General features: G+C 43.3%; 1 protein-coding gene across 1 annotated transcript in view; it reads left to right on the forward strand.

The window, feature by feature from the left end:
• The window catches only part of SEPSECS (Sep (O-phosphoserine) tRNA:Sec (selenocysteine) tRNA synthase), a 208348-nt gene that overhangs the window by 119526 nt on the left and 62435 nt on the right, over positions 1-26387 (forward strand). Inside the window, exon 9 of the mRNA XM_085642333.1 lies at positions 20768-20861. Coding sequence (XP_085498459.1) covers positions 20768-20861 — 94 coding nt within the window. The remainder of the gene's footprint in view (positions 1-20767; positions 20862-26387) is intronic.

The following is a 26387-nucleotide window of genomic DNA, read 5'->3' on the forward strand; positions in this document are numbered from 1 at the left end:
CAGAATGTCTTTCTGACAATGAGGACACTGGTATGGCCAGCCAACACCCATTTAATGGTTTCCTGAAAAACTTGTGCTGCGCCTGATACTCCAAAACTGAGACGTTTAGATCTCTGCAGACCCACATGGGTGGAGAAGGTAGTGATTGCTCATGATTCCGGTGCGAGCAGTAACCTGCCCGGAGATCCATCTTGGAAAACCACCTCGAGCCACTAACTTCGGCCACAATGTCATCAACTGTGGGCATCAGGTGTTGCTCTCGTTGGATGGCCATATAGGGTAAGCGTATGTCGACACATTCTGCCCTCTTCTGGCTGCTTTGGTTTTCACACAACCACAATTGGGGCTACCCAGAGCTTGGGGCCATCCACCTTCTCGATAATGCCCACCTGTTCTAACTTCTGTTCCACTTTAGGGAGTAGATGGAATGCCACCCTTTAATGCTTTAATGTGATAGGCTGGATGGAGTCATCAATATGTATGAGACCGTTTTTGAGGCATTCTATACCATCGAATAATGTTGCGAACTAATTCACCAGCTTATCCACGCTACTCAGATGGACACTGAAAGCAAAAGCAACTAGTTGAATATGTTCTGCTGTCTGGCAGCTCTGCAGCATTCCGTAGGCACCCTTGGTTGTGTATACTTTGGCACAAGTGGAGTGAGAATCGTGGTTGATCTCCGTCGTGAACACACCTGCCAGTGGGAGTAGCATTGAGGATCCGTACACAAAGACTTGGCTGGACGTGGGTCGAAGAGTCTGTTGTACAGGGAGAGTTTTCAGGACATGTTGCGCCAGAATATTAATGGAAGCCCCTGTATCGATCAACGCCGGCAACGGATAACCTGCCAGAAGGATATTGCATTTCAGGATGCGTTTCACTAATATCCAAAAGACGGCAGAGCATGGAAGACGTGAACTGCACCTTCTGTGTCATCCTCATCCATGTCTTCCTCATTCTCTGGCATTTCCGGAGTCTGCATGGTTTGTACTGCTTTAGTCTACTGCACACCTTAGCAAAATGGTTGGGTTTGTTGCAGACTGAACACTTCTTACCATGAGCGGTACAAGACCCTTGATGCGGGTAGGTGTTGAGTTGAATCTAAGGCGTGTTTTCCTTTTGTCAGGGCTCTTGACAGACACCACGTTGACAGACTCCTCTTTACCTGTCATTGCAAAACGTCTTCCATGTGCGCTGCTCGAACTTTGGAGAGATCTTTGGACCGACCCCTCGTCAGCATATCGGCCATTGTCATCCCTGGGACCTGAAGAATCTTATTTCTGAGCGTGACTGAGAAACAGCTCAGAAGGAACAGAGCCTGAATCTCCTCATTTGCGTCTGGCAAGGTGCAGAGACTTGCTAGGTCTTTGAGTCGAGGATAAAAAGTGTCCACTGACTCTGGAGGTACTTGATGAGCCTGGTGCAGCAAGAATCTGTCATCATCAGGATTTGCTAAGGGCTCAAAAGAGTTGTTTCAATGTTGTATACGGAGAGGTGGGCTAACTTCCTCAATAGACTTGCCCAACTTATGGATAGCCGCACCCCCCAAATGTAGTAGCATGGGACTTTGCTTGTCCTCTTCCATTGCTACGGCTGTAAAATAGATTTCCAGCTGCTCAACCTAATCCTTCCATTTCGCAGCAAGGGTTGGTGGAGGGCCCTCGTTCAGGAATGGCCCAGAATGGCTCCAGTGCCAGAGTGGAGGCCATGGGGATGCACACTTGGGTCCGTCACTCCCAACACCGGGTTTGTGCTCAGAACTGAGGTAAAGTTATGCAAAGGCACTACTCCCATGGTGCAGCAGAGAGATGGGCAGGTGTGGTTTGATGCCAAGAAGTGGTAGTCTGACCTGCAAGGAAGTCCAGGTGGCCCAGGTACGCATTGTTGAATGCCGATGAGGAGCTGTGCACCGGATGACTGTGGTGCAATCTGTGTAGGTGCTAGCATATGGATACTGACAATTCCCACAGCAGAAAACTAATTGAGCCTGATACCCTGCAGGACAAACCAGGGGGGCCACTGAGCAGGCTGTTGCACGGGCACAGAGGCACATTTCACCTCTGGCTGTTGCAAGCTTGTGGAGCAGGAGGTCCCAACAGCGGACTAGCACCAGGAGGCTGGAGCAACACTGTCTGTTTAACTTAAGCAGCACACAGCGTTGGGATTGTGCAGGCTGGGCAGCGTGACCAGGAACAGGCTGCCTGAGGAAACCAACCACTCCTCTCAGGCACCACAGCGCTCAAAAGGTCACCAGAAGGCCGCCTGCACCAGTGTGGGTTGGGCCTTGGAACTAGGAGGGCGGGAGGAGCTGTGGCAACAGGGGCACAGCAGAGCCACAGTAGACGCTCTGCACAAGTGTAAAGGGACTGCTAGGCACTGCGAAAGAGCCAGAGGTACTGTAGGCCCCAGAGGCAATGCGGAGCCACAGGAGATGCTACGCCAGCTACAGGAAACCGCAGCGGCTAAACGCACAGCGGGTTAGCGAAAGCCCGCTCATCACCAGTTTGTTGGGTTGCCGGTTGTGTTCGGCAATCAGGCCCGCAGTGCTTCCCCTTATCAACAACCGGCACAATCCGTGGTGTTTAATTAGCCCAAAGACGTACAGCCCGGGCTATTTTATTCAATTTTCCTTACGTCACAGTCCCAACCATTAAACCCTACAACAGTGAGGTCCATTTCTTAAAACACCCTCCTCAAATATGCATAATGCAATGACCCCTCCCAACATAACAGATGGGGACCCCATCCCCCAGGGCTGTTTGAGATGAGGGAGAGGGAGGCTTGTGCCCACCTCTCCCCCAAACCAACATATGTCCCTGAGACTCCATCCCCTGGAGCCTGATACTTTGTAGTTTCCCTGCCCTGGAGAGTGCTGGCATACCCTGCCTGCTCTCCTCCAGGCAAGGAACAGAAGTTGGCTCTTGCCCAGCAGGAGCAGTAAAAGATGCTACTCTAGACCAGGCGAGAGCAAAGGAATGGTACCGACTCACACCAGCATCCAATATCATGCTGGCTGGGGAGCCAGTAGGGACCGTGGGGGGATCTTGGGGTTCCCCATGCATCCCACAACAAAAGGTGCCTTGTAGGTGCCACAGGTGGGTTTGGGGCATGCATCTAATTTTTTATTTTTTTTATTGCTCGGCTCCCGCCATGTGAATCAGCTGGAGCAGCTTGAGCCATTGTGCTCCCCCTGTTGCCCCCAACAGAAATTGAGCTGTATGTGCCTCAGGTGGGCCCAGAGACCCCCAATTAAACAAAAAATTGCAGACTCCCATTGGCACCCAAAACGGGTGCAAGCTGGGGTGCTGGTTGGGTCTACGGGGGCCCTGGGGCTTCTCCCCGCAGCCCCCAAAGAAAATTAAATCTGGGTGGGACCGGGAATCCCACAAAAAAAGAAATAAATGAATAATAAATGGGCCTACAAAGCCCCTCACATATTTCTGACTGCTCCTAGCAAGGTGTGCCCCATAATACCTTTGGCCATTTTGGAAGAATATTTTTTCTTGCTGGTAGTGCCCCTAGATGAGGCTGGAGCACCACCAACCATGTTTTAATATTGTGAGGGCTGCAGGGAGTGCAGAAGATCCCCAGCAACATTTATAAAAAAAAAAAAAAAGGTAAGACTCCTAGGTCATTAAAACCATGTTCTCAGAAGAGCTTGCCTTGTTTTACTAAAGCACTCCTAACAGGAGCTTATTTATACTCTTCAGCTGGAGTGAAAGGCCCTCTTGTGGTTGTATTTATGACTACATTTTGTGCACTGACAAATGTTTAAAAAAAGACTGACGTTTTTTTTTCATTTGTTAATAAACTTTTGTAACAGTTTTTTTTACAGCAACCACTTTTATTACATTGCATTGTGTGATTAGTAAAATATACATTTGATTATAGTTATTGGTGAGTTTTTGGCAAAGCTGATACATCTAATGTTGGAAATGGGGTCTCTAGTTGGCAAGGGTTTGCACTTTTGGCCAAGTAGGGACCCTTCCTTCTAGTCGGAAAAAGGAGTTACACTCCTAAAATAACCACTGCTCAACCTCCTTGGTAGCTTGGCACGAGCAGTAAGGCTTATCTTGGAGGCAGCGTGTAAAGCATCTGCACATAACTAACAGTAATACAGTGAAAGCACTACAAAAGGACACAACACCAGTATAGAAAAATATCCAATATTTTTATATATCTAAAGCAAGACCATAAACAATAAAAATCCACCATACAATTCTCAGAAATCTTCAGTAATCAAAATAGACTTGAAGCACAGTTCTTTGAAGTCAATAGTCGGGATCTATAACAGTGTTGTGAAAAATAAATCCAAACAGTTCTGGCAGACCGCAGCGTCGTGGGCCAGCTATGGTGCCGGGAAGACCCGCAAAACAGTACCTTTAGAAATTCAGGGCATTGGAGATCTCTTAACATGCCCCGAAGAGCTGGCGTCCGCAGGCGTCAGTTCCGGAGGTCGGTGCAGGAGTCGTTGGGCTCTTGAAGTCGCACACGTTGCAGATCGAACTCCTCGTGGTTGAAGTCGGATGCGGCGGCGGCGGTCGAGTCTGTGGTGTGAAGTGCAGCAGTGCAGTGTGCGGTGACCTCAGGTTGCGGTGCAGGCAGCGGCTTGATGACAGTCATCCAGCGGCATTGGTGAGACCAGGGCTGTGGTGCGAAGTGATGCGGTGCTCGTCACGGTGCTGGCAGGTCACGGTGCAAGCAGCAGCATCGTCGTTGCTGAAGCGATGTAGTAGGCTGATGAGCTGGAGTCGATGGTGCCAGCGTCTGTGGCCCAAAGCTGCGGTACGGGTTGATGACGGTGCGTCAGGTAATGTACCAGGTGTTGGTGAGCAAGCCTGCTGCGCAGGCGAAATGTGTCCGACAACTGCCAACAAATCATTTTGTGTTCTAATACAGGGCGTCGTCATCCTTGGTTACAAGGTCGAGTGGCAGTTTGATCTGCACCATGCTTGGGTGGTCCAGCATGACGACGCACCCTCTGGTCTGGAGCCGCGGCAGGATATACACAAGCAGTGTACATGGATATACATATATACATATAGATATGTATATGATAGAGATCAGGGTATCTAAAATATGCCCACTACCACGGATAGAGTAATCACACAGTTACACGCACATACATTCATCATACGCTAGGGCCCATTTCACTAACATACGCTCAAATACTCTACCAGCAATAAACCTGTGGAAAGAAACACCTAAACACCCTGCATCAATATCAGGTCGATCAGATCTGGTTTAGTGACTGTCCTAATCAATAACATAATCTACACAACATATACAATAATGATCAACAATATAAACCCAATAATTGACAAGAAAGAAAATTCAACACCATGTTTAAAATTATATTGCTTTATCTAAAATTAGTCAAAGTAAAATCAATCAGAATAAATCATTTCTCATAGTTACCTATTCTAACTAAGTGTCAGAACGGGTCAGGACAAGTCTCTCGGTAAAGTCTCTCAAGACGAAGTCCTCAGCATCGATCCTCAGCAACGCAACCTCACGCGGCAAAGGTAAAATGGCAAGTGGCAAAAGGGTGGCAAGATCCCTCCCTAAGCTAACAGTTTTTATAATAAAAATTACAATGGAAAGACTCATCAAGTTTGCAAGAATACGCTGAATCACTGAGCAAAGCGAGAAGGAAAGGATGCAACATTGCAACATTTTTGAACCTCCGCTCAGGAAAAATACACATAGGGAAGACTACGGAACAGGAACCAAGAAAATAAAACATGTATCACATTTAATCCGGTTTCTCCTCGGCCATCGAGCCACAGTTCAGAGTTTTCCTCTACGGCTCCTTTGTCTTTCGAGATTGCCAAGGACACTTTCACTTTTCTTGGAGAACACCCAAAACTGCTGCTGTCCTCATGGAAAGTTTCATAGAAGGACCATGGTCAGTCACCCTCAAGACCATTTCCAGCAGGGGTCTCTCTCGTCACGTCTTTCACATATTCACTCGAGGCCAGGCTCTCAAAATTAGCCATCATGGATTAGGCCTCCATAGGCCACAATAGACCATCTCAATTAAAAGAAATAAAAACAACGTTACTACAGCATAATGATTAAACAGTGTTAACCCCACTAATACCCTTATGTGTATGCATCTATCTAGCTTTTGCAACATAAAAAAGCATTAATTCAGACAGCGTTTTGTGCTTAAAATAAACAGCACACAGCAACGTTTAAACATGAAAACTTGCACGTTATTTTTTAGAAAACAAAAACAGCACACGCATGCTAACCCTTGTGTAACTTTCTCTTATGTTAAGACAAACGAATTGATTAATGAATACATACTTACACAAGACAAATAATTAATTTGTTATTTATTAATATCTAATAAAACACATAGACTTACTAGAGCTTCAAAAGCCCCTGAATTTTCTAAATGAAAACTCTGCTCCAGCAATCCCCCCTTTGGTGATTTTATCACCAAATAAACCCAAAAAAAAAATTAGTGAAAATTTAGTCCCATTTTAGGAGAAATCAGAAATGTCTTTTCCCCTTACACAACATTAAACACCAGTCACTCTTTCATCATCTCTCTTTGTCTCTAAGTAAAGACTCTCCCTCAATTCTTCTAGTTCAATTTCTTGAGGTTCTCTTTTCAACTTCTTATTTTTCTTTTCCTTATTCAATTTCTTTTTCCCTCCCCTGTTTTTACAACACACACACACCAATCTTATTATTAATAAAGCCACAATTATACAAGACAAGGGAAACAATATTCTACCTATAATTGTACTACCTATTTTTGCAATAAAATCCTTAACAGCTATCATTTTATTAGCTATTTTAGTCCACAAACTCCCAGCTTCAAGTGGTACTAATTCTTCATGCAAATCAGTAATATTTTTGATATAGACCTTCAGGTCTTTACTTTCGTCAGGAATGTAAGTGCAACAATGTTGAACTTTCAATATTCCACAAACTCCACCCTCCTTGGCCAATAGAATATCAAGGGCAAGTCGATTTTGCATAGACATGGCACGTACGGCACTTAATTCCGTATTCACCAAAAGAAACCCTCCTGCGGTATTTGTCGATAAGCGATCAACCACTGTGGACAGTTTCCGAATTCCATAAGCATTTAAAGAAATTCCCACTGCTGAAATCAAAACCCCAAAAATATCACCCACAATTTCAGACCAAGTTTCTCTTTTAAAACGTGTTAATAAGTTAATATCTTCTACATCTCTTATTTTATCTGTATGAAAAATCTTAGGAAAAACCAGGCCCACATAACATGTGCCATACCAATGGTCCGGCAACTTGTAATAAGCCTTGTTCCCACAAACATAGTACACTCCTGGAAAAATCGTATCTTCTCCACCTCTGAAACCCCAACCTGTCGCAATGAAGTATGTATCATGGCACTCACTAGTTCCCACAAAATATGTATCATATTGGGATTTCCTTCTGGTAATGCAAAGTTTACCTTTCTGTGGCACATCTAGAGCTAAAGTTGGACTAGCCCCATTTCTCAATTCTTTTCCCATCTCAATGTCCCAAATTGTTTCACTCTCTTCATATTTTCCCCTTTTCTCATGCATGTTCACTCTCCTTTCTTCTACCATATCCAGGAAAGCTCTCTCCTCTTCTTTCAAACTGCAAGTTAAATTATTCTTAAAAATGTAATCTAATGTTAATCCTTTTTCTTCAATAAAAATCTCACCAAAAGTGTTAGCTTCTTTAGCTGGATTCAGCTCTTTGTTCATTGGCAAGTGCCCAAAAATACTATCTCTGTTAGACATCTTATCATCTACTTTCCCTAACAAATAAAAAACACTACTTAAAATACTACAGGAAATACCATATGTAGCTGGTAAATGGTGATAAGTAACACCCTCTGAGACAGATGCAGGTAATTGCATACAGACGTAGCAATCCCTTACTTCCATTGTCTTCACATACTCATATAACAGTTTAGAAAAAACATTACTAGAAAAATTATTAATTGACCTATCTTTGTGTATGTAACTACTACTTCTAATTGGAACTACTTTTTGTGAATTCTTCTCTACATTTGTCACATTTTCTATATTCATCCCAAACTCTACTCTAAAAGTAACTAATAAAACTAAAACACCCCATAGAAGCATTAATAATCCAGTACAACAGCAGCACATTCTACACCACCTCTTAAAGAAGGCACATCTATTACTATTATTCTCTATGTTAGCCATTTTAGTTTAGCCTCTACTACTCCACTACTGTTTGATTCTTCAGCAATTCTTCAGCTTTCAGTTTATCCAAATGATCTCTTCGTTCACTTTATCCAAGTGAATCCTTCTTTCACTCAGTTTGGATACTTGTCATTCTTCACTTCAATTTCTTCAACATCAAATTGTATCAGATCTCCAACATCAAGATCCTCAGTACTCGACTCTTCTCCAATGTCAGTCAAGAGTACTTTTAAAATTTCACCAGTATCTTCCTCAACCACTTCTCTCAAGACCACTTCCGGATTATCTCGAGTCACTGTTTCTTCTTCTCTTCCTTCAGACAGTGCCACATAAGACCATTCCGGTGATCTGTACTTTTGGTTGGGTTTTCTTACTCTTTTTATTTCCACTGGTTCGTTTGATTCCTTTGATTCTTCTCCTTCAGCTTTTGAACTTTGACTCGAAACTTCATTCACTTGTTCAGCTTTCGATGAATTTGCTCTTATTACTTTGTATCTCAGCCTCTTAACTCTGTTGTTAGGCCAACGGTCTCCTCTTAACACCTTTTTCGGCTTTGTTTCTTTATTACTTCTTTCTCCAATCCAAGTTCTCTTCCTCAGAACTCGACCCTCTGTTTGTTCATCTTCATCATCTGTTTCAAGTGCCTCTTGTTTCCGTTTTCCAGCAGCTTTCTTCTTCTCCACAGATTTTTTCACCACTGTTTGAGACTTCCCTACTCCTGTCCCTCCTCGGGTCTCCGACACGCAATCTTCTTGCTGTCTACTTGTCCCTTCACCTAGCTCCTCAAGAATATTCCCTACACCTCCTCGGGGGTCTTCCGCAATCTGTCCCTCTCTATCTTCTTCTGACCCTACTTCTTCAAGTATAATCTCAAGTGGTTCTTCAATCTCCTCCTCTTCTGATTCAGGAGTAATCTCTGTGTGATTTCTTTTTTCTTTTCTTTTTCCTTCACTGCTGTTTGAAACTTCAGGCTCTCTTACAGAATCTGATCTCCTTTCTGATACTCGCAGTGGTTCATTCGAAGCTCTTCCTACTTCTTTCCCCACTGATTCTGTATCTTCATCATCACTGGAATCTGACTCTTCAAAATACTCTTTACCAGTCCCTTCTTTTGGGTTTGGAACTCTCAGAGTATGACTTGCATGTACCCAGTGCTTCACTCCAGCACATTTTACTGCAGTCGTCGTAGTCAGAATAACTTGTCTTGGCCTTCCCCACCTTGGAATCAAGCAATTTCTTCTCCTGTGAACTTTTATCCTCACCCAATCTCCTGGACTCAGATCATGGGCTTGCTTCTTCTCAAGTGTGGTAGCTTCTTCTCCAACCTGGTGAAACACAGAATGAACTGCGTCAGCCAGGCCTTTACAGTAATCCAAAATCATGTCATCAGTTATTGTCACCAACTTATTGACAGGCACGAATGCATGGCGCATAGCACGTCCCATGATTATCTCGTGCGGGCTCAAACCAGTAGTTCTATCTGGAGTAGATCTCATTGTCATCAGAACTAAAGGCAAAACATCTGGCCATTTCATGCCAGTGGCTAAACACATCTTTCCAATCCTATTCTTTATTGTGCCATTAATCTGCTCAACCACACCAGAAGCCTCTGGTCGGTATGCACAATGTAGCTTCTGCTGAATTTTCAATGCTTCACAAATCAAACCCATGAGCTCATTCTGAAAGTGTCTACCTCTATCAGACTCAACTGTAACTGGAAACCCGTATCTAGGAATCAACTCCCTCAACAGTAACTTTGCCACTGTTAATCCATCATTTCTTCTAGTCGGGTAAGCTTCCACCCACCTTGAAAACAAACAGACTACCACTAGAACATACCTCAGTCTGTTCACTTGGGGCATTTCAATGAAATCAATCTGCATTCTTGTAAAAGGACCTCCTTCTCTGCCTATTGTTCCCAGACTCACCACTGTCTTTTTCCCAGTGTTAAATTGCTGACAAACCAAACACCTCTGACAGATGCTCTCTGCAATTGTCCTGAACTTTGCATTGTACCAGGTCTGTTTAAACGACCTAACCATCGCGTCTCTCCCCAAATGTCCCTGGCCATGATACATCCTTGCCATTGACGACAAGATAGAGTTAGGCATCACTGGTCTGCCATCTCTGTAGACCCAAACATGGTCTGTTTCTCTTGGAGCACATCCTGCCTTAATCCAATCTTGTTTCTCTTCATCTCCTGCCTCATCTTGTAACTGTTTCACTTCATCCCAGGTCTCTAGGACATTAGTAAACATCACAGAAAGAAAAGACATTTCCCTCTCTCTTTCCCTGTTAATGGACTGATTGGTCTTGGCACAGTACTGCGCAACATCATTGGCGTACCTGTTACCAATCGTTATAAAATCCTCCCCTGGACCATGGGCAGCACATTTTACAACTGCTAACTCTTTAGGCAGCTGTATCGCCTCAAGCAATTTACCAATCATTTCAGCATTCTTTATTGGAGTTCCACTCGATGTCAAGAAACCTCTTTGTAGCCAAAGTTGGCCAAAATCATGCACCACTCCAAATCCATACTGACTATCAGTCAACACAGTCGTCCTCAAATCTTTCCCAATCTCACAAGCTTTTGTCAATGCTATTAATTCAGCAACTTGCGCAGATTTCACTCCTTTCAATGGTGATGCTTCCATGACCTCTGAAACTTTGCACACCGCATATGCTGCACATAGCACACCATCATCATTCCTCAAGCATGATCCATCCACAAACAGCACATGGTCATTCTCAGGTAAGGGAATATCCCTTATGTCTGGTCTTGGTTTCGTACAGTACTCAAGCACATCCAAACAATCATGATCATCTTCCATCTTTATACCCACGTTTTCAATATCCGGCAAGAGTGTCGCTGGATTCACATTCACACATCTCTCAAGAGTCACATTTGATGCACCCAGTATCACTTTTTCGTACTTAGTCAACCGACTATGTGACATGTACTGAGTTCTGCTTCTTGTCAAAAGAATTGCCACATTGTGAGGTACGAATACCCTTACAGGATATCCCATTATGATTCCCTCACTCTGTTCCAAGCTCCTGCATGTTGCAGCCACAGATTTCAGACAACCTGGTAAACCCACAGCTACAGGGTCAAGTGTTGATGAGAAGTACGCAATAGGCCTTCTCAATTGTCCATGTTTCTGGATTAACACTGAAAGTGCACATCCATTTCTCTCACTGCAGTACAGCTCAAATTCTTTCTCATAGTCAGGCATACCCAAAGCTGGAGCCTCACACATTTTACTTTTGAGCTCTTCAAATGCTGCCAATTGTTCTGCATCCAGATCTAATGGATCTGTCATTTCACTTTTTGTCAGTTTAATCAGTGGCTTTGCTATCAGGGAAAAATTAATTATCCACTGACGACAATAACCCACCATACCCAGGAACATTCTCACTTCTCTCTGGGTTTTTGGAGCTTTCATTTCTCTGATTATTCTGATCCTGTCAGTAGTCACTTTTCTCAGACCTTTTTCAATATTGTGTCCAAGATAATGAACCTCTTTCTTGCAAAATTGCAATTTGGCTGGAGATACCTTTAATCCTCCATCTGCCAGATGATTCAGTAAAGCTATGGTATCCACTTCACAAGCTTCACGTGTCTTTGATGCCACCAGTAGGTCATCAATGTACTGCACTAACACTGAGTTTTCAGGCATAATCAAACTCTCCAACGATTTCTTCAATAACTGATTGAATATCGAAGGACTTTCTGTATACCCCTGTGGGATTCGACACCATGCTAAGATACGCTGGCCAAACCTAAATGCAAAAATCGGCTGGCTATCATGATGCAATGGAATTGAAAAGAACGCATGACATAAATCAATCACTGTATACCACTCAGCATCATGTGGAATTTGATACAGAATCACTGATGGATTTGGCACAATAGGACAACATGCCACCACAATTTGATTAACTTTTCTCAAATCCTGTACGATCCTAAATTTGCCATTGGGCTTTTTCAGTCCCATTATCGGTGAACTACACGGACTACTCAGTAGTTCTCTCAGAACTCCTTGCTGAATCATTTTCTCAATTATAGGAGTTATCCCTTCAATTATTTCTGGTGTCATTTTGTACTGAGGAATGTTAGGATATGTAATTCCCTCTTTCACTGCAATTTTCACTGGATCTACATTATTCATCAATCCCACATCCTCTCCTGTAAAATCCCAAACTGCTCTTTTCACCGTGTCTCTCAGCTCTTGAGGCAAATCCTCCGGATTAAACACAGCAAATGCACCAATTAACTCACTTTCTCTATTTTCCAGAGTCATTCGGTAGAAAACATCATCATCTGGTGTCTCAAAAGCTATTCCATCTGGTGTACAAAAAATTGTGCAATTCATCTTACACAATAAGTCCCTACCTAACAGGTTCACTGGACTCGTATCACAGACAATAAATCTATGCATGTCTGAAAATTTCCCTATCTGTACTCTTACTGGTTCAGTAAGACGTGTTCTGATTTGTGTATTGGCTACACCAACTACTTGGATTGCTTCATCCGAGAGAGGAAGATTTCTAACATCTGTTGACCTGACAGTTGATCTTGTCGCACCTGTGTCTACCAAAAAGGTAACACTCTCCTCATTTATTTTCCCATCAACAAATGGTCCTGCCTGGTCTATTTCTAGAGTTGCACCAAGTATGCACTCTTCCTCCTCTCTTCGGCACCGTCAATAATCACCCTCAGACTCACTCCCTTCACTCTTTAACAAGTACTGCTGTACTTTGTTAGAACGTCTTGGTTTGTTTACCTGCTCATCATTGTAGAATCCTGAGTCCTGATTATATTTTTGTACCCCTCTATTCTGCGGCAAGGGCGGTTTTGGCTCTTGACTCTGCTGTCTCACAACTTTCTGTTGTTGCTGTTGATTATTCCCTTCATTCTGGTTCTGCACCTGTTGATTTAAAGGTTTATTCTCATTACTCACTAATGGTGGATTAGGACATTCAGATCTCCAATGTCCCAGCTGGCCACAGTTGTGACAAGGGAACTTTTTCTTTGCTTCCTCAAGACTTCCTTTCCCTTTTCCTGCATATCTGGGTCTATTTCCTGCATTATTTCCTGGATTATTCGCCTGTTCCACTAACTGTGCTTCCTGTCTTTCTGCAACTTTCACTTGTGCCCACATTGCTTTCTCTTTCAGCTTTCTTTGTTTTGCTTCAATTTCATCACTGAAGTATTTTGCATGTCTCAGAATCTCATCTACTTTTTTACTCTGCCAATCCACTGTGTGTTCACGAATTCTCTCACCAATTTCAGGTCTTAGGCCATATACAAATCTGTATACAAAGTGACTCAAATCTTTGTCACCCAGGTGTTCATCTCCACTGAATTGTTTAAAAGCCAGTATCAGCCTCTCGTAAAAAGCATGAACTGATTCTTTTGCTTCCTGTTGTGTTCGATCTATCTTAACCCAGTCTGTCTCTTTTGGAGGAACTTTACTCTTCAGGTATACCATCACCTGATCATACTTCCTCATTACCTCTGGATCTGGTGCCCCTGTTCTTGAATCTCTTGGATATTCCTCAGTAGGCCAACTCACAACTATTTTACACTCAGTCCACAAGTCTGCTGGAACAATTATATCAAACAGACTATTCAGGTCAACCCACAGCACTTTTGACAATTTCACAAACCTATCTACCTGCCTATACCACTCGACGGGCTTTTCTCTCAATCGAGGGAAATCATTCGTAAATGATAAAATATCCTGTCTGGTCCATGGAACATGTACATATCCTCCTCCAGGTATTTCTCTCATAGGATAATTATCCACTGTTTTCTCCTTTTCTCTTACTGGAAATGCTGAATAAGTTGTTCTATCTACAGATTCCTCTCTTTTCTTATACCACCTATCCTTCCACTTTTCAACATCACCCCATCTTCGCAATAATGCCACCATTTCTTTAATCTGTCCTGTTCTACCAGAAGCATTCAAATTTTCAATGTCCTTCTCTGTAAAATCCATCCTGTAAGTTCTCTGTAAAGCTTTTACTTTATCAATGTCAACTCCTTGTTCATTTGCTATTGCTCTTAGCCTGTCATGTGTATTCCTTGCTCTCCAGGTAACACTTTTACACATAAACAATAGCTCACCATCATGATGACTCTTCAGGATTTCTGCTGGAACTGTTCCTGTCACAAGCTCTTCTAATTCTATACGTAACCTAGCCACATCAATAACTTGTGAATCCTTATCCTTTTTCTGAAGAACCTTCATCCAATCATTTAAATCATCAACTGTTATTTCAGCAGTTTTTCTCACTGGAACCACTCTCTTCTGCGGTTCTAATATTGGCATCCCTGAACAACTAGGTTCACTAGCATCCAATAGTTCACTACATGTGTCATGTCTTGTTTGTCTCAGGTCACTTCTTTCTGCTCTTTTATCTGAATCTCCTGAAGGACCAACTGAATTTGTCAGATTATTCCCAACATATGGAATCACTAGTCCATTCTCACCTGCTCTTTGTTTGTCAAACACAGGCATAACCGGACCTATTGTTACAGGCACCGTAACAGCTTCCAGATTCTTCGTTAACTCCCTAATTTTCTCAGTCAGTTCTGTTGTCGTTTTTGCTAATTTTCTGGCATTTTCCTCACTACTTCGATTTTCTCTCTCCCTGAAAGAACTATTACTTCTTGATTCAGGTGTCACTTTTTCTTTCTCAATAATACAGACTGTATCTCTTATCGGAGAAACAACTGGTGTACTCTCATCTGGTTCTGGTCTATATGGGGGTGGTCTCTTGTAAATCATGTCATTTAAGACCTCATCATCATACTCATTAACTCCAACTGCTCCCTCTTCAATTGTTCTCATAGGATATAATCCCTCTGACATATTAACATCTCGCCATCTTTTCATCCGATCATGATGTGTTTCACGATCATGTCTCCTCCCAAACATATTCCTGTAATACCCTCCAGACCTTTGCTTTTCTCGCTCATGAACTTCCTCTTCCCATTCCACTAAAGCCTCGAACTGCGTAGGTCTCGGCTTCGGGTCCAGACGTACCATCTTCTCCCGTAAATTTCTCAACACGGCCAAATTAAATGAACCATGTTCTGGAAATGCTAGAACACCATCTTCTTTAGTATACCTAACCCAATTCTGCAACCATATACAGGTATGTAATCCATATTTCGCAACCATGAAGGATGCAGGTGTTTTCGCTGGAGGTAGCAACTCACCCTCTCTCGTTTTAACCTCTTTATCCTTGGTAAACCACTTTTTAACTTTCCCAAAGAATGTTTTTTTCTTTTTTTCCTCTTGATAATACATTTTAGCGCTTACTAAAAACTCTCTACTCTCTCCGTATTATAAATATACAATACGAGCTTTTCAACCAATAGCAGCGCGACTCACACTAACGCACCAATCCTGGAGCGTCTACGTCACTAAACAGCTCTTCCAATCCCTGCGCGACTCACACTAACGCACCAATCCTAGCGCGAACCCTATTCTGGTCCACTATCCAATCAGAGCGCGGACTTTCTGACGTCAACAGTCGCTGCAGTTTGTCTCTGTCTTCTGTCACTCGTCTACCCTCCTTTACAAAATCTCTCAGTAGACTTCGTGTCAAAATTTCTACAAAATCTATTAGTTACAACATTAAAACATCTCCATTGTCCGCTTCGCTAACCACAGAATAGTAAAAGAGAGTCTATTTTCATAAGAAACCTTTCATTGACACAGTAGCACTTCTTCTACTCTGCCCTACTAACATACATTCATTAACTGTTTCCTCTAGGACTTATCCAAAGAGTCTTACAATCAACTAAATGTACAAACTTTCACGCACATTCATGCAAGAAAAATATAGTACATACGCACAGAATCCTGTTCTCGGGAAACAGCGCACAATCTGTCCCACTACAGAATTATAACATACATTAACTAAGCAACCTCGCCCAGTTCCTCAAACAAGCTCAGAGAATACCTATTACTCCTCCCGCGATAAGCTTTAACGGAAATCCTTACGGATCCCTGGGACTTAAGACCAGAGTTTCAAAGATAACCTTCACTACGATACACACTCCTTACATACTAGAAATATATTCTAATAGTAACATACGACGATGTCACTGATTCTGAACCCAGACAATGTGAACGCGCAACTTCAATTGTCACACGTTATTCCTTACAATCCCGTCTTTCCCGAGAGCAGCATATACTTCCCTCTGCCCTACTACGGAACTGCTACAACAGCTTCCAAGTTCCAGAAGCACTACATATAACTCAACATGACGACTTCAACATATAATATTAGTACATATACCAATATTGACAAAATAAAATCAATAATCAATAAGCCAATGTACAAGCAATCTTATCAGATCAAGACAACCATCTAAAACCATCATCACTCTGCTACCAGGAAATTGATAGAGATCAGGGTATCTAAAATATGCCCACTACCACGGATAGAGTAATCACACAGTTACACGCACATACATTCATCATACGCTAGGGCCCATTTCACTAACATACGCTCAAATACTCTACCAGCAATAAACCTGTGGAAAGAAACACCTAAACACCCTGCATCAATATCAGGTCGATCAGATCTGGTTTAGTGACTGTCCTAATCAATAACATAATCTACACAACATATACAATAATGATCAACAATATAAACCCAATAATTGACAAGAAAGAAAATTCAACACCATGTTTAAAATTATATTGCTTTATCTAAAATTAGTCAAAGTAAAATCAATCAGAATAAATCATTTCTCATAGTTACCTATTCTAACTAAGTGTCAGAACGGGTCAGGACAAGTCTCTCGGTAAAGTCTCTCAAGACGAAGTCCTCAGCATCGATCCTCAGCAACGCAACCTCACGCGGCAAAGGTAAAATGGCAAGTGGCAAAAGGGTGGCAAGATCCCTCCCTAAGCTAACAGTTTTTATAATAAAAATTACAATGGAAAGACTCATCAAGTTTGCAAGAATACGCTGAATCACTGAGCAAAGCGAGAAGGAAAGGATGCAACATTGCAACATTTTTGAACCTCCGCTCAGGAAAAATACACATAGCGAAGACTACGGAACAGGAACCAAGAAAATAAAACATGTATCACATTTAATCCGGTTTCTCCTCGGCCATCGAGCCACAGTTCAGAGTTTTCCTCTACGGCTCCTTTGTCTTTCGAGATTGCCAAGGACACTTTCACTTTTCTTGGAGAACACCCAAAACTGCTGCTGTCCTCATGGAAAGTTTCATAGAAGGACCATGGTCAGTCACCCTCAAGACCATTTCCAGCAGGGGTCTCTCTCGTCACGTCTTTCACATATTCACTCGAGGCCAGGCTCTCAAAATTAGCCATCATGGATTAGGCCTCCATAGGCCACAATAGACCATCTCAATTAAAAGAAATAAAAATAACGTTACTACAGCATAATGATTAAACAGTGTTAACCCCACTAATACCCTTGTGTATGCATCTATCTAGCTTTTGCAACATAAAAAAGCATTAATTCAGACAGCGTTTTGTGCTTAAAATAAACAGCACACAGCAACGTTTAAACATGAAAACTTGCACGTTATTTTTTAGAAAACAAAAACAGCACACGCATGCTAACCCTCGTGTAACTTTCTCTTATGTTAAGACAAACGAATTGATTAATGAATACATACTTACACAAGACAAATAATTAATTTGTTATTTATTAATATCTAATAAAACGCATAGACATACTAGAGCTTCAAAAGCCCCTGAATTTTCTAAATGAAAACTCTGCTCCAGCATATATATCATTTTTGTGGTAAAAGGCATGCATGGTAAAGACCTGTGTGGTGAAAAATGTATTTATCGGCAAGTGTTCTATATATATTTAACACTTGCCAATAATTATATATATATATATATATATATATATATATATATATATATATATATATATATATATATATTCACTGAAAAAACCATAGGTTTCACACATGTTATAGTTAGCGGAAATTTTACTGATAAAAAACCAATGAAATTCCCCCGTTATAGTTAGTGCAGGCAACTATAACTCACGCGACTGCAATCCTCTGCTGATGCTAATACTGTATTTAGACACTTATTTGCCAATGTCTTCTTCCATACATTTTTAGCTATACATATATTACAAATATTTTTTTTTCATAAAGACACATATGTCATCAGCAGAAGATTGCGGTCGCGTGAGTTATAGTTGCCTGCACTAACTATAACGGGGGAATTTCATTGGTTTTTTATCAGTAAAATTTCCGCTAACTATAACATGTGTGAAACCTATGGTTTTTTCAGTGAATTTGCAAGGTTTTTTAAATGCTAATTCCTAACTATAACGTGTGTGAAACCTATGGTTTTTTCAGTGAATTTGTACGGTTTTTTAAATGCTAAGTTACTTTACGCCATTCGTGGCGTGCGCGCCCACTTAACGCAGTTCGTTCCGTGCGCGCACGGTGCGCTTCGCGCACCGTGCGCGCACAGTGAGCACGCGGTGCGCTTCGCGCACCGCGCGCCCACTTTACGCAGTTTACCACAACAACTTGCGTTATGACATGCAAGACATTTATAGAGGAGATGGTGTGCACTTCAATGATGAAGGGAACAGTCTTCCTCTTGAACCTTAGACTCTGCATCGGTACTTACTTGTAGGTACCACTAAAAAATCATTTCATAAACACAACGGCTCTTTTTAGAGCCCCCTAATATCTAAACACTTAAATCTGATTTTCATTTTTTTTTTTTTTTTTTCTACCGTACGCTTACCGTAAGCTTACCGTACGCGTACCCCGTGATTTTTTTTAAAATCAATAAATGTTTTCTTTGTACTTTACAGTCCTTCTTTGACCCCCTCACAAATGTAAGGGGGTCTGTAACTCTCCTCATTGCCCCCTTTTCTTGTTTTCACTCTTTTTTTTCTGAGTGAAATACACAAAATGGCGGCCGCCGCTTCCTGGTTTCGGCCGATTCGAATGTTTACTAAGATCTAAGAGCCAATCAGAATCGCGCTCGCGCACGCCACCGTACGCTTACGGTAAGCGTACGGTAAGCGTACCGTAAGCGGGCTCAGATATATATATTGATTTAAAGGCTATTTTCTCAGAATCTACTGAACAGATTTACACCAAACCTACAAAAGGCACTTCCTTGACCTAGGGACTACCTCTCTGCCAAATTTCGAGTAATTCTGTTCAGCCGTTCGGGCTGTAGCTCGTTCTAAAGGTCCTATGGAAAAATGCATGGGGAAAACGCGTTTTGGGACCCCCCTTTTATCTCAGCCCCCGCTTGACGGATCCCCCCGAGACTTTCAGGGTAGGAGCGGAGCGTAGCGCCCCACCTATTTTGAGAAATTCGCGAGGATTCATCGACCGGCGCCAAAGTTATTCAAAATAGAATGTTGAGGTTTTCCTATGGAAAAGGGGTCCTAACTATAACTACCTACTGGCGACCGCCAGTAGGTAATATATATATATATATATATATATATATATATATATCTCCTTAAAAATTCCCTTGATACCTACCCTAAAACTAAAAATATCCTTGACACCCATATCCCATTAACCCTAAAAATACCCTTGACACCCATATCCCATTAACCCTAAAAATACCCTTGCCACCCAAAAACCCATACCCACCCTAAAATTACCCTTGCCACCCAAAAACCCATACCCACCCTGAACCTTTAAATATACCCTTGCCACCCTAATACATATATATATATACACACACACACACACACACACACACACACACACACACACACACACACGTGCACACACACATAATTAATACTTACTAATATACTTACCAATATATTTACATGTAATTGGTTTTACTACGAGTATGCCTTCATCATTTATGCTTTTACAACTTTATTCGTTGTAAAGGCATCCGTGGTAATGGCGTACTCATTTAAAAAACAAAACAAAAAAAAAAACCTTTTGTAAAAACTTGCATTTTAAAGACTTTGTCATTATAATGCCTTCATTGTAAAGGCATCTCGTTGGTTAGCCTTCATTATAAAAGCTATTTCTTCTGTTTACCTTCTCACAGATTGCATGTAATATTTACTTTAGAGAAGGAAACAACTCTTCTAATAGTCACATGATCGCTTCATCTCTTCAGTGTGATTTTAACAAACTGTTCAAATGTAATTTCTTGCCTTCTTGTTTTTGTTGAATATTTTTTGTGAAAACAATGAAACATGAACAAATAACATGGCATAAAACCATATATGCAGACGTGAAGAGTATAATACGCAATTCCTTAACCTTTTTGAGGGAGGGGAGAGGTCCCATGACTTACTCAAAGCTTTGTCTCTTTGTGAGTCATGTTCTCTTGGAACATCTGCCCCGCGCCCATACCACCGCAGACACCAATCCCCCCCCCCCTCACACCCTCCCCACATTTTATGTATGTATTTAATTATAATTATTTAAAACTTTTCATGTGCTACAGCTGTCCATTTCCTCTAAAGAAAACAACTCACTTTTGAAAGCTCATTTAAAGTAATTTCGATTTCGTTTTTTTCCTTTTTAGGAATTGTATGTGTATCTTCAAAGTGAACTGAAGAAAGTTGCTGAGGGCTACAATGAGAAGCTGCTGGACACACCGCACAATCCCATATCTTTAGGTATTGAACAAGTGCAACCATTTTGAAGTAGAAGTTAAATTCCAGTCTGCAGTCATGTACAAAGTTCTGCATGATTTAACTAACAGGGTGAAATAATGATGAGGTTTATTTTTTGCCCTTAAATTTCCTTATTTTATTCGAATGTTATTTGAGAAAAGCGGCACATGATGAGCAAAGCTGGATTTCATAGTGACTGCTCTATATTTGCACACCTTGAGTCTTGCGATTTCCACAAAAGACCTCTCCAAAGTCATAAAAATGGTAGTGAAACTGCAAGCTCCTAGCTTACAAGATTAGCTCACTCTATAACCCTGGGGTTTTTCACAGCTCCTATAATCATGGGGAAATGATTCCAGCGCTAATAAGAAAGCTGTTGTGAGCTCCTGCACTGTGGGAAATTTTTGTCATTAATCATATCTGTGGTGTGCCTAGTTCCCCAATGCAACAATGGTGCATTGTCCATGCCAGACCACAATAGACATTATGCTGAGCACAAAATGAATTAAAACCAATACTCCTTAGTGCATTAGCAGCATCAACCTGTTCATGCCACACTTTACTTGCACAGCTATGGGCTTTATATTCCTAGTCTGTTGATTGCAGACACATTTCGAACTTTATTTTGCCTTGCTCTCACACTTTGTAGTAATCTGCTCGTAGCCAGTGGAGAGTTGAACTAGAGTTTATTGCAGAAAAGCTACACAGCAGACTAGAGAGCCAGCGCTAGAGACATCCAACTCCAACAGCTCACATTACCATTTGAATCACAGAATTCTACAACGAGGCAGCTAGGCAACGCATTAACATTCTATGAGAGAATACAATAAGCAGGAATAGAAAGATACTGCAATATAGGGATACATAAGCACATAGAGTATAACACACTTGTCCTGTATTCCGGTGTTGTTTCTTCACAGTATTTGTGGTTCCTTTATGTCAGCAAATTTATATAGACAGTTGGCACATTAAGAGTTCATAACACCTTTTCTCTTTCCTCTGTAGTATATTTTTAGGGTCGAGCCTGGGCAGTGCATGGGCTGCTCTGTGAGGCATGCTGTATTCCGGTATGGACTTCGAAGCTCCGCCCACTTACCGCCTATATTTTTCATTGGCTTATGTCATTGTGCTTTGTAAATGTTGGCTTCTGATTTTTTGATAGACTTATTAGTCCCTCCTAAGTACCTCCATTGTCTGCTGTTAACTGCCATGAGGACTGGCCCTTTTACATGTGTCCTAACTTGGGTGCTTTCATTTGCAGTTCCGAGAACTGTTTACTTAAAGAACAAGTTGCTTACCTTCGTTAACGCATTATCTGGTAGAGACTCCATCTAGCTGCAGATGCCTTATCTTTGAATTTCTCAGGCGTCAGGCTGGATTGGAAACTTTTGCTAAGCAATACCCCTTGCATGCAGTGTCGGGTGGCTCCATTCGACTCCGCGTGACGTTGATAATGTCGGTTATGACGTTGCGTTGCCCATATAGGCACCACCCAGGCACAAGGACATCAGTACTTTTTGTTTTTTCTATGTCGGAAGCGCAGAGCCACGAAGTAACTGACGTAGTTGTGTGCAAAACTAGGGCTCTGAAATGGAAGTAACTTTAGCCCTACAATATTAGTCTGCAAAGTGGGAAGGTATGAACAGGGCAGTAAGGAATCTGCAGCTAGATAGTCTCTATCAGATATGTGTTACTGAAGGTAAGTAACTGATAGAGACTTCTAGCTATAGATTCCTCATCTTTGAATTAGATACCCAAGCCATACCATCCTGGCTGTGGGTGCGGACCATTACCTTAAAGTAGAAAATCCTGCAGGACCGAGCTGGCGAAGGGCCCATCTCTGCGGACTTGGCCGTCCAGGCAATAGTGCTTTGGAAATGTGTGCAACGATACCCATGTGGTTGCCTGACAGATGTTTTGGACTGGGACACTCCGAGCCAAGGCCATAGTCACAGCCTTTCCCCTGGTGGAATAGCCCCTTAATCCCTCAGGGGGCTTGTTCTTTGCCAGGGCATAATGGATCTTGATGCAGAGAACCCAGCGAGAGATGGTCCTTTTCTGCACTTCCCTTACCTTCTTTGTTCCCAAGTACCCCACAAAGAGTTGGTCATCTACCCGGAACTCTTTCGTGCGGTCAAGGTAGAACGAAAACGCTCTTTTTCGGTCCAGCTGCTGGAGACGTTCCTCTTCCTAGTGGACTGACCCAGATGGAAATGGGTCACAGCCTTTGGCAAAAAGTATGCTTGCATGCTAAGCACCACCTTGTCCAGAAAGGACATAAGATAAGGAGGTGAGCAAGATAATGCCTGCAGTTCGCTCACCCTCTGGGCCAATGTAATCGCCACCAAGAAGGCTGTTTGGATGGTCAAAAGCTGGAGGGGACAATTGTGTAAAGGCTCAAAAGAAGCACCCATCTGATAGGTGAGGACCAAATTAAGGTCCCACTTCGGCATAACAAAGGGCGTATGTGGAAACAGGTGAGCCAGCCCTTTCAGAAATCTATGTACAAAGGTAGAGTTGAAGAGAGAGGGCTTGTCTGGCAGCCGAAAAGCAGAAAGGTAACCCTTGAGAGTTCCCAAGGCAGAGCCCTGATGGGTAAGGGTCAGAATGAATAAAAGGACATTAGAAAGAGAAGCAGAAAGAGGGTCAATAGACCTTTCTGTACATTATAAAACAAACTTCTGCCAACGGCAGGCATATGCCGTCTTAGTGGAGGGACGCCTGGCCACCAGAATAATGTTACAGACTTCGGGAGGAAGGTCAAAAGCTATCAACTGGATATCAGATTCTCCTCGCCAAGTCCAGAGCCACAAGGGTGAATTGGGGCCCGGCCGCTCCTGTTCTTCTTCAGAACCCTGAGCAGGAGTGGTATGGGCGGAAAGGCGCATAGCTGACCTGAGCTCCACTCGTGATGAAAGGTGTTTCCAAGCGATAGCCGCCTTGGAAACTCCAGTGCACACTATTCCGTACACTGCACATTCTCTTTGGAGGCGAACAAATCTAAACAAGGTTCTCCCCACTGCTGAAAGAGACCTTGTGCCACCTCTGACTGGAGACACCATCCTTGATCTGCTAGGCATCGACGGCTGAGTTCGTCCGCTCTGGTTTTCAGAGAACCTGCCAGGTGTTGAACCACCAGGGTTACGCCCTGCTGTTCCAGCCATATCCAGAGATACAGGGCCTATTGACAGAGGATCCATGACCCCACCCTGCCCTGCTTGTTGCAGTACCACATGGCTGTGGTCTTGTCCATGAACACTTGCACCAGCTTCCCCTTGAGAGAGGTAAGAATGCCTTCAATGCCTATTGGATCGTTCGGAACGCCAACAAATTTATGTGGAGCCCCGTCTTCCCCGGAGACCAGTGTCCCCTGATCTTCACCTCTCCCAGATGGCTGCGCCATCCCAGTAGTGATGCATATGTCATGACTGTGAAATCTGGCTAGGGAAGGGAGAGTGGTCTGCTATTGATCCAATCGCGGTTTGTCACCCACCACTGCAGATCTCTAGCAGTTCCTTTCGAGATCTGGACCAAGTGGGTGAGATTTCCTCAATGCTGTGCTCATTGGAACTTCAGGTCCTACTGCAGAGCCTGAATAAGCCACCTGGCATGCTTTACCAACAGGATGCAGGAGGCCATGAGGCCCAACACAGAGTCAGTCTCACTGAAACCAGGATAGAGGCTGAAACATCGGAATCATAACCTTAATATCCTGGACTCCCTGCTAGGGAGAATAGGCTCAAAACGGCACTGTGTCCAGAACTGCCCCATTGATAGAGAGGATCTGAGAAAGAGTCAGGTGTGACTTCAGCACGTTTACAGAGAACCCCAGCGAATGCAGGAGGTCGGCCGTAGTCTGAATGTGGGAGACGACTGCCTGGGGCGAGGACGCCTTCAACAGCCTGTGCCTCGAGGTAGGGGAAGACTGCCACTCCTATCCTGCTCGGATGAGCTGTGACCACTGCCATCACCGTGGTGAACACCCGAGGGGCACTGGTAAGGCCGAAGGGGAGCACGGTAAACTGAAAGTGCTTGCGGCCTACCTTAAACCGCAGGTAACGCCTGGGTCCCGGCAGGATGGGAATGTGAAAATACGCATTCAGCAGGTCCAATGCCACCATCCAGCCTTCTAAGTCGAGGGCAGACAAGACCTGAGCCAGAGTGAGCATCTTGAACTTCTCCTTCTTGAGGAAGATATTGACGTCCAAAGATCTAAAATGGGCCGCAACCCTTTGTTCTTCTTCAGAATCTGAAAGTAGCGGGAATAACAACCACTGTCTACTGAAACAGGGATCCTATCTATAGCACCTTTGGCCAAGAGAGCTGTAACTTCCACTTGGAGCAACCTTAAATGATCCTCCGTCAGCTGTTCCCGATTTGGCAGAATGAGAGGAGGAAAAGGGAGGAAATGCAGAGAATAGCCCTCCTGGACGATCTGGAAGACTCACATGTCCGAATTTATGGATCTCCAGTGGGGGAGATGACAAATTCTCCCAACAACTGGAGTAGTATGGTCCTGCAGAATCAACCTATGAGTGCCTGGAGGCTGCGGCGTCCGTGGGGCAGTGTGGCCGACGTACTCTGGCCTCCATTACTGTATCGGAATGAACCCCGTCCACGTCCTCAGACGGCTTGGGAAGTCTGTGCAGGAAGGTGGCTGACGCAGCTGGAAACGCCTTCTGTTGCCACGAAAGGGGTGAAAGAAAGACTGGCCATGAGGAGTGAAGGAGAGGCCCATGGATCTGGCCATAGCTCGAGAGTCCTTGAACCTGACCAGGGCTGAGTCTGCCTTTTCCCCATAAACACTTGTTCCATCAAAGGACATGTCCATCAGATTGGCTTGGATATCGCCCGAGAAGCCAGTTGGTCTAAGCCAGACGTGACATCTTAAGGCCACTGTCATTAAAATTGACCTGCCCAGCGAATCAGTTGTGTCTAGGCCACACCATATGGTGAATTTTGCTGCATCTCTTCCATCCTTGACGGCTTGAGAGAGCACAGCCCAGGCCTCCTTCGAGACCTGTGGCAGCACTTGCGCAACCATCTCCCAAAGGGAATGGGAGAAATGGCCCAATAAGTGTGTGGTATTCACAGACTGCAATGCCAGGCTGTGGGAAGGCAGTTTTTCCCAAAATGACTCCAGCCTCTTAGATTCCCCATCCGGAGGGGCGGAAGGGAACACGCCCTGGGACGTAGAGGCCTGCAACACCAAGCTTTCTGGTTTGGGGTGTTGGATGAAGAACTTGTGCTAAGCTTGGAACACGTGCCTAGAAGGACGTCAGTAAGTGCATCATTAAAGGGCAAAAGGGTTTGGAAGTTGAAGCCCCTGCTTGAAGCACATCAGTCAGGAGATTAGTCCTGACCTACACTGAGGGCAGCTCTAGTCCAAAAACCTCAGCTGCCCTCTTTACCACCATGGCATAGGATACCCCCTCCTCCTTAGCCACTGTTGGCAGAGAAAGCATGCCAGTATCTGGGAAAGTATCTAGTCCACTGGCCCCTCCAAGTTCCCCATACCAGTCCAAGTTC

The sequence above is a fragment of the Triturus cristatus genome, chromosome 2_2, assembly GCF_964204655.1.
Source record: "Triturus cristatus chromosome 2_2, aTriCri1.1, whole genome shotgun sequence".
In the NCBI taxonomy this organism is placed as follows: domain Eukaryota; kingdom Metazoa; phylum Chordata; class Amphibia; order Caudata; family Salamandridae; genus Triturus; species Triturus cristatus.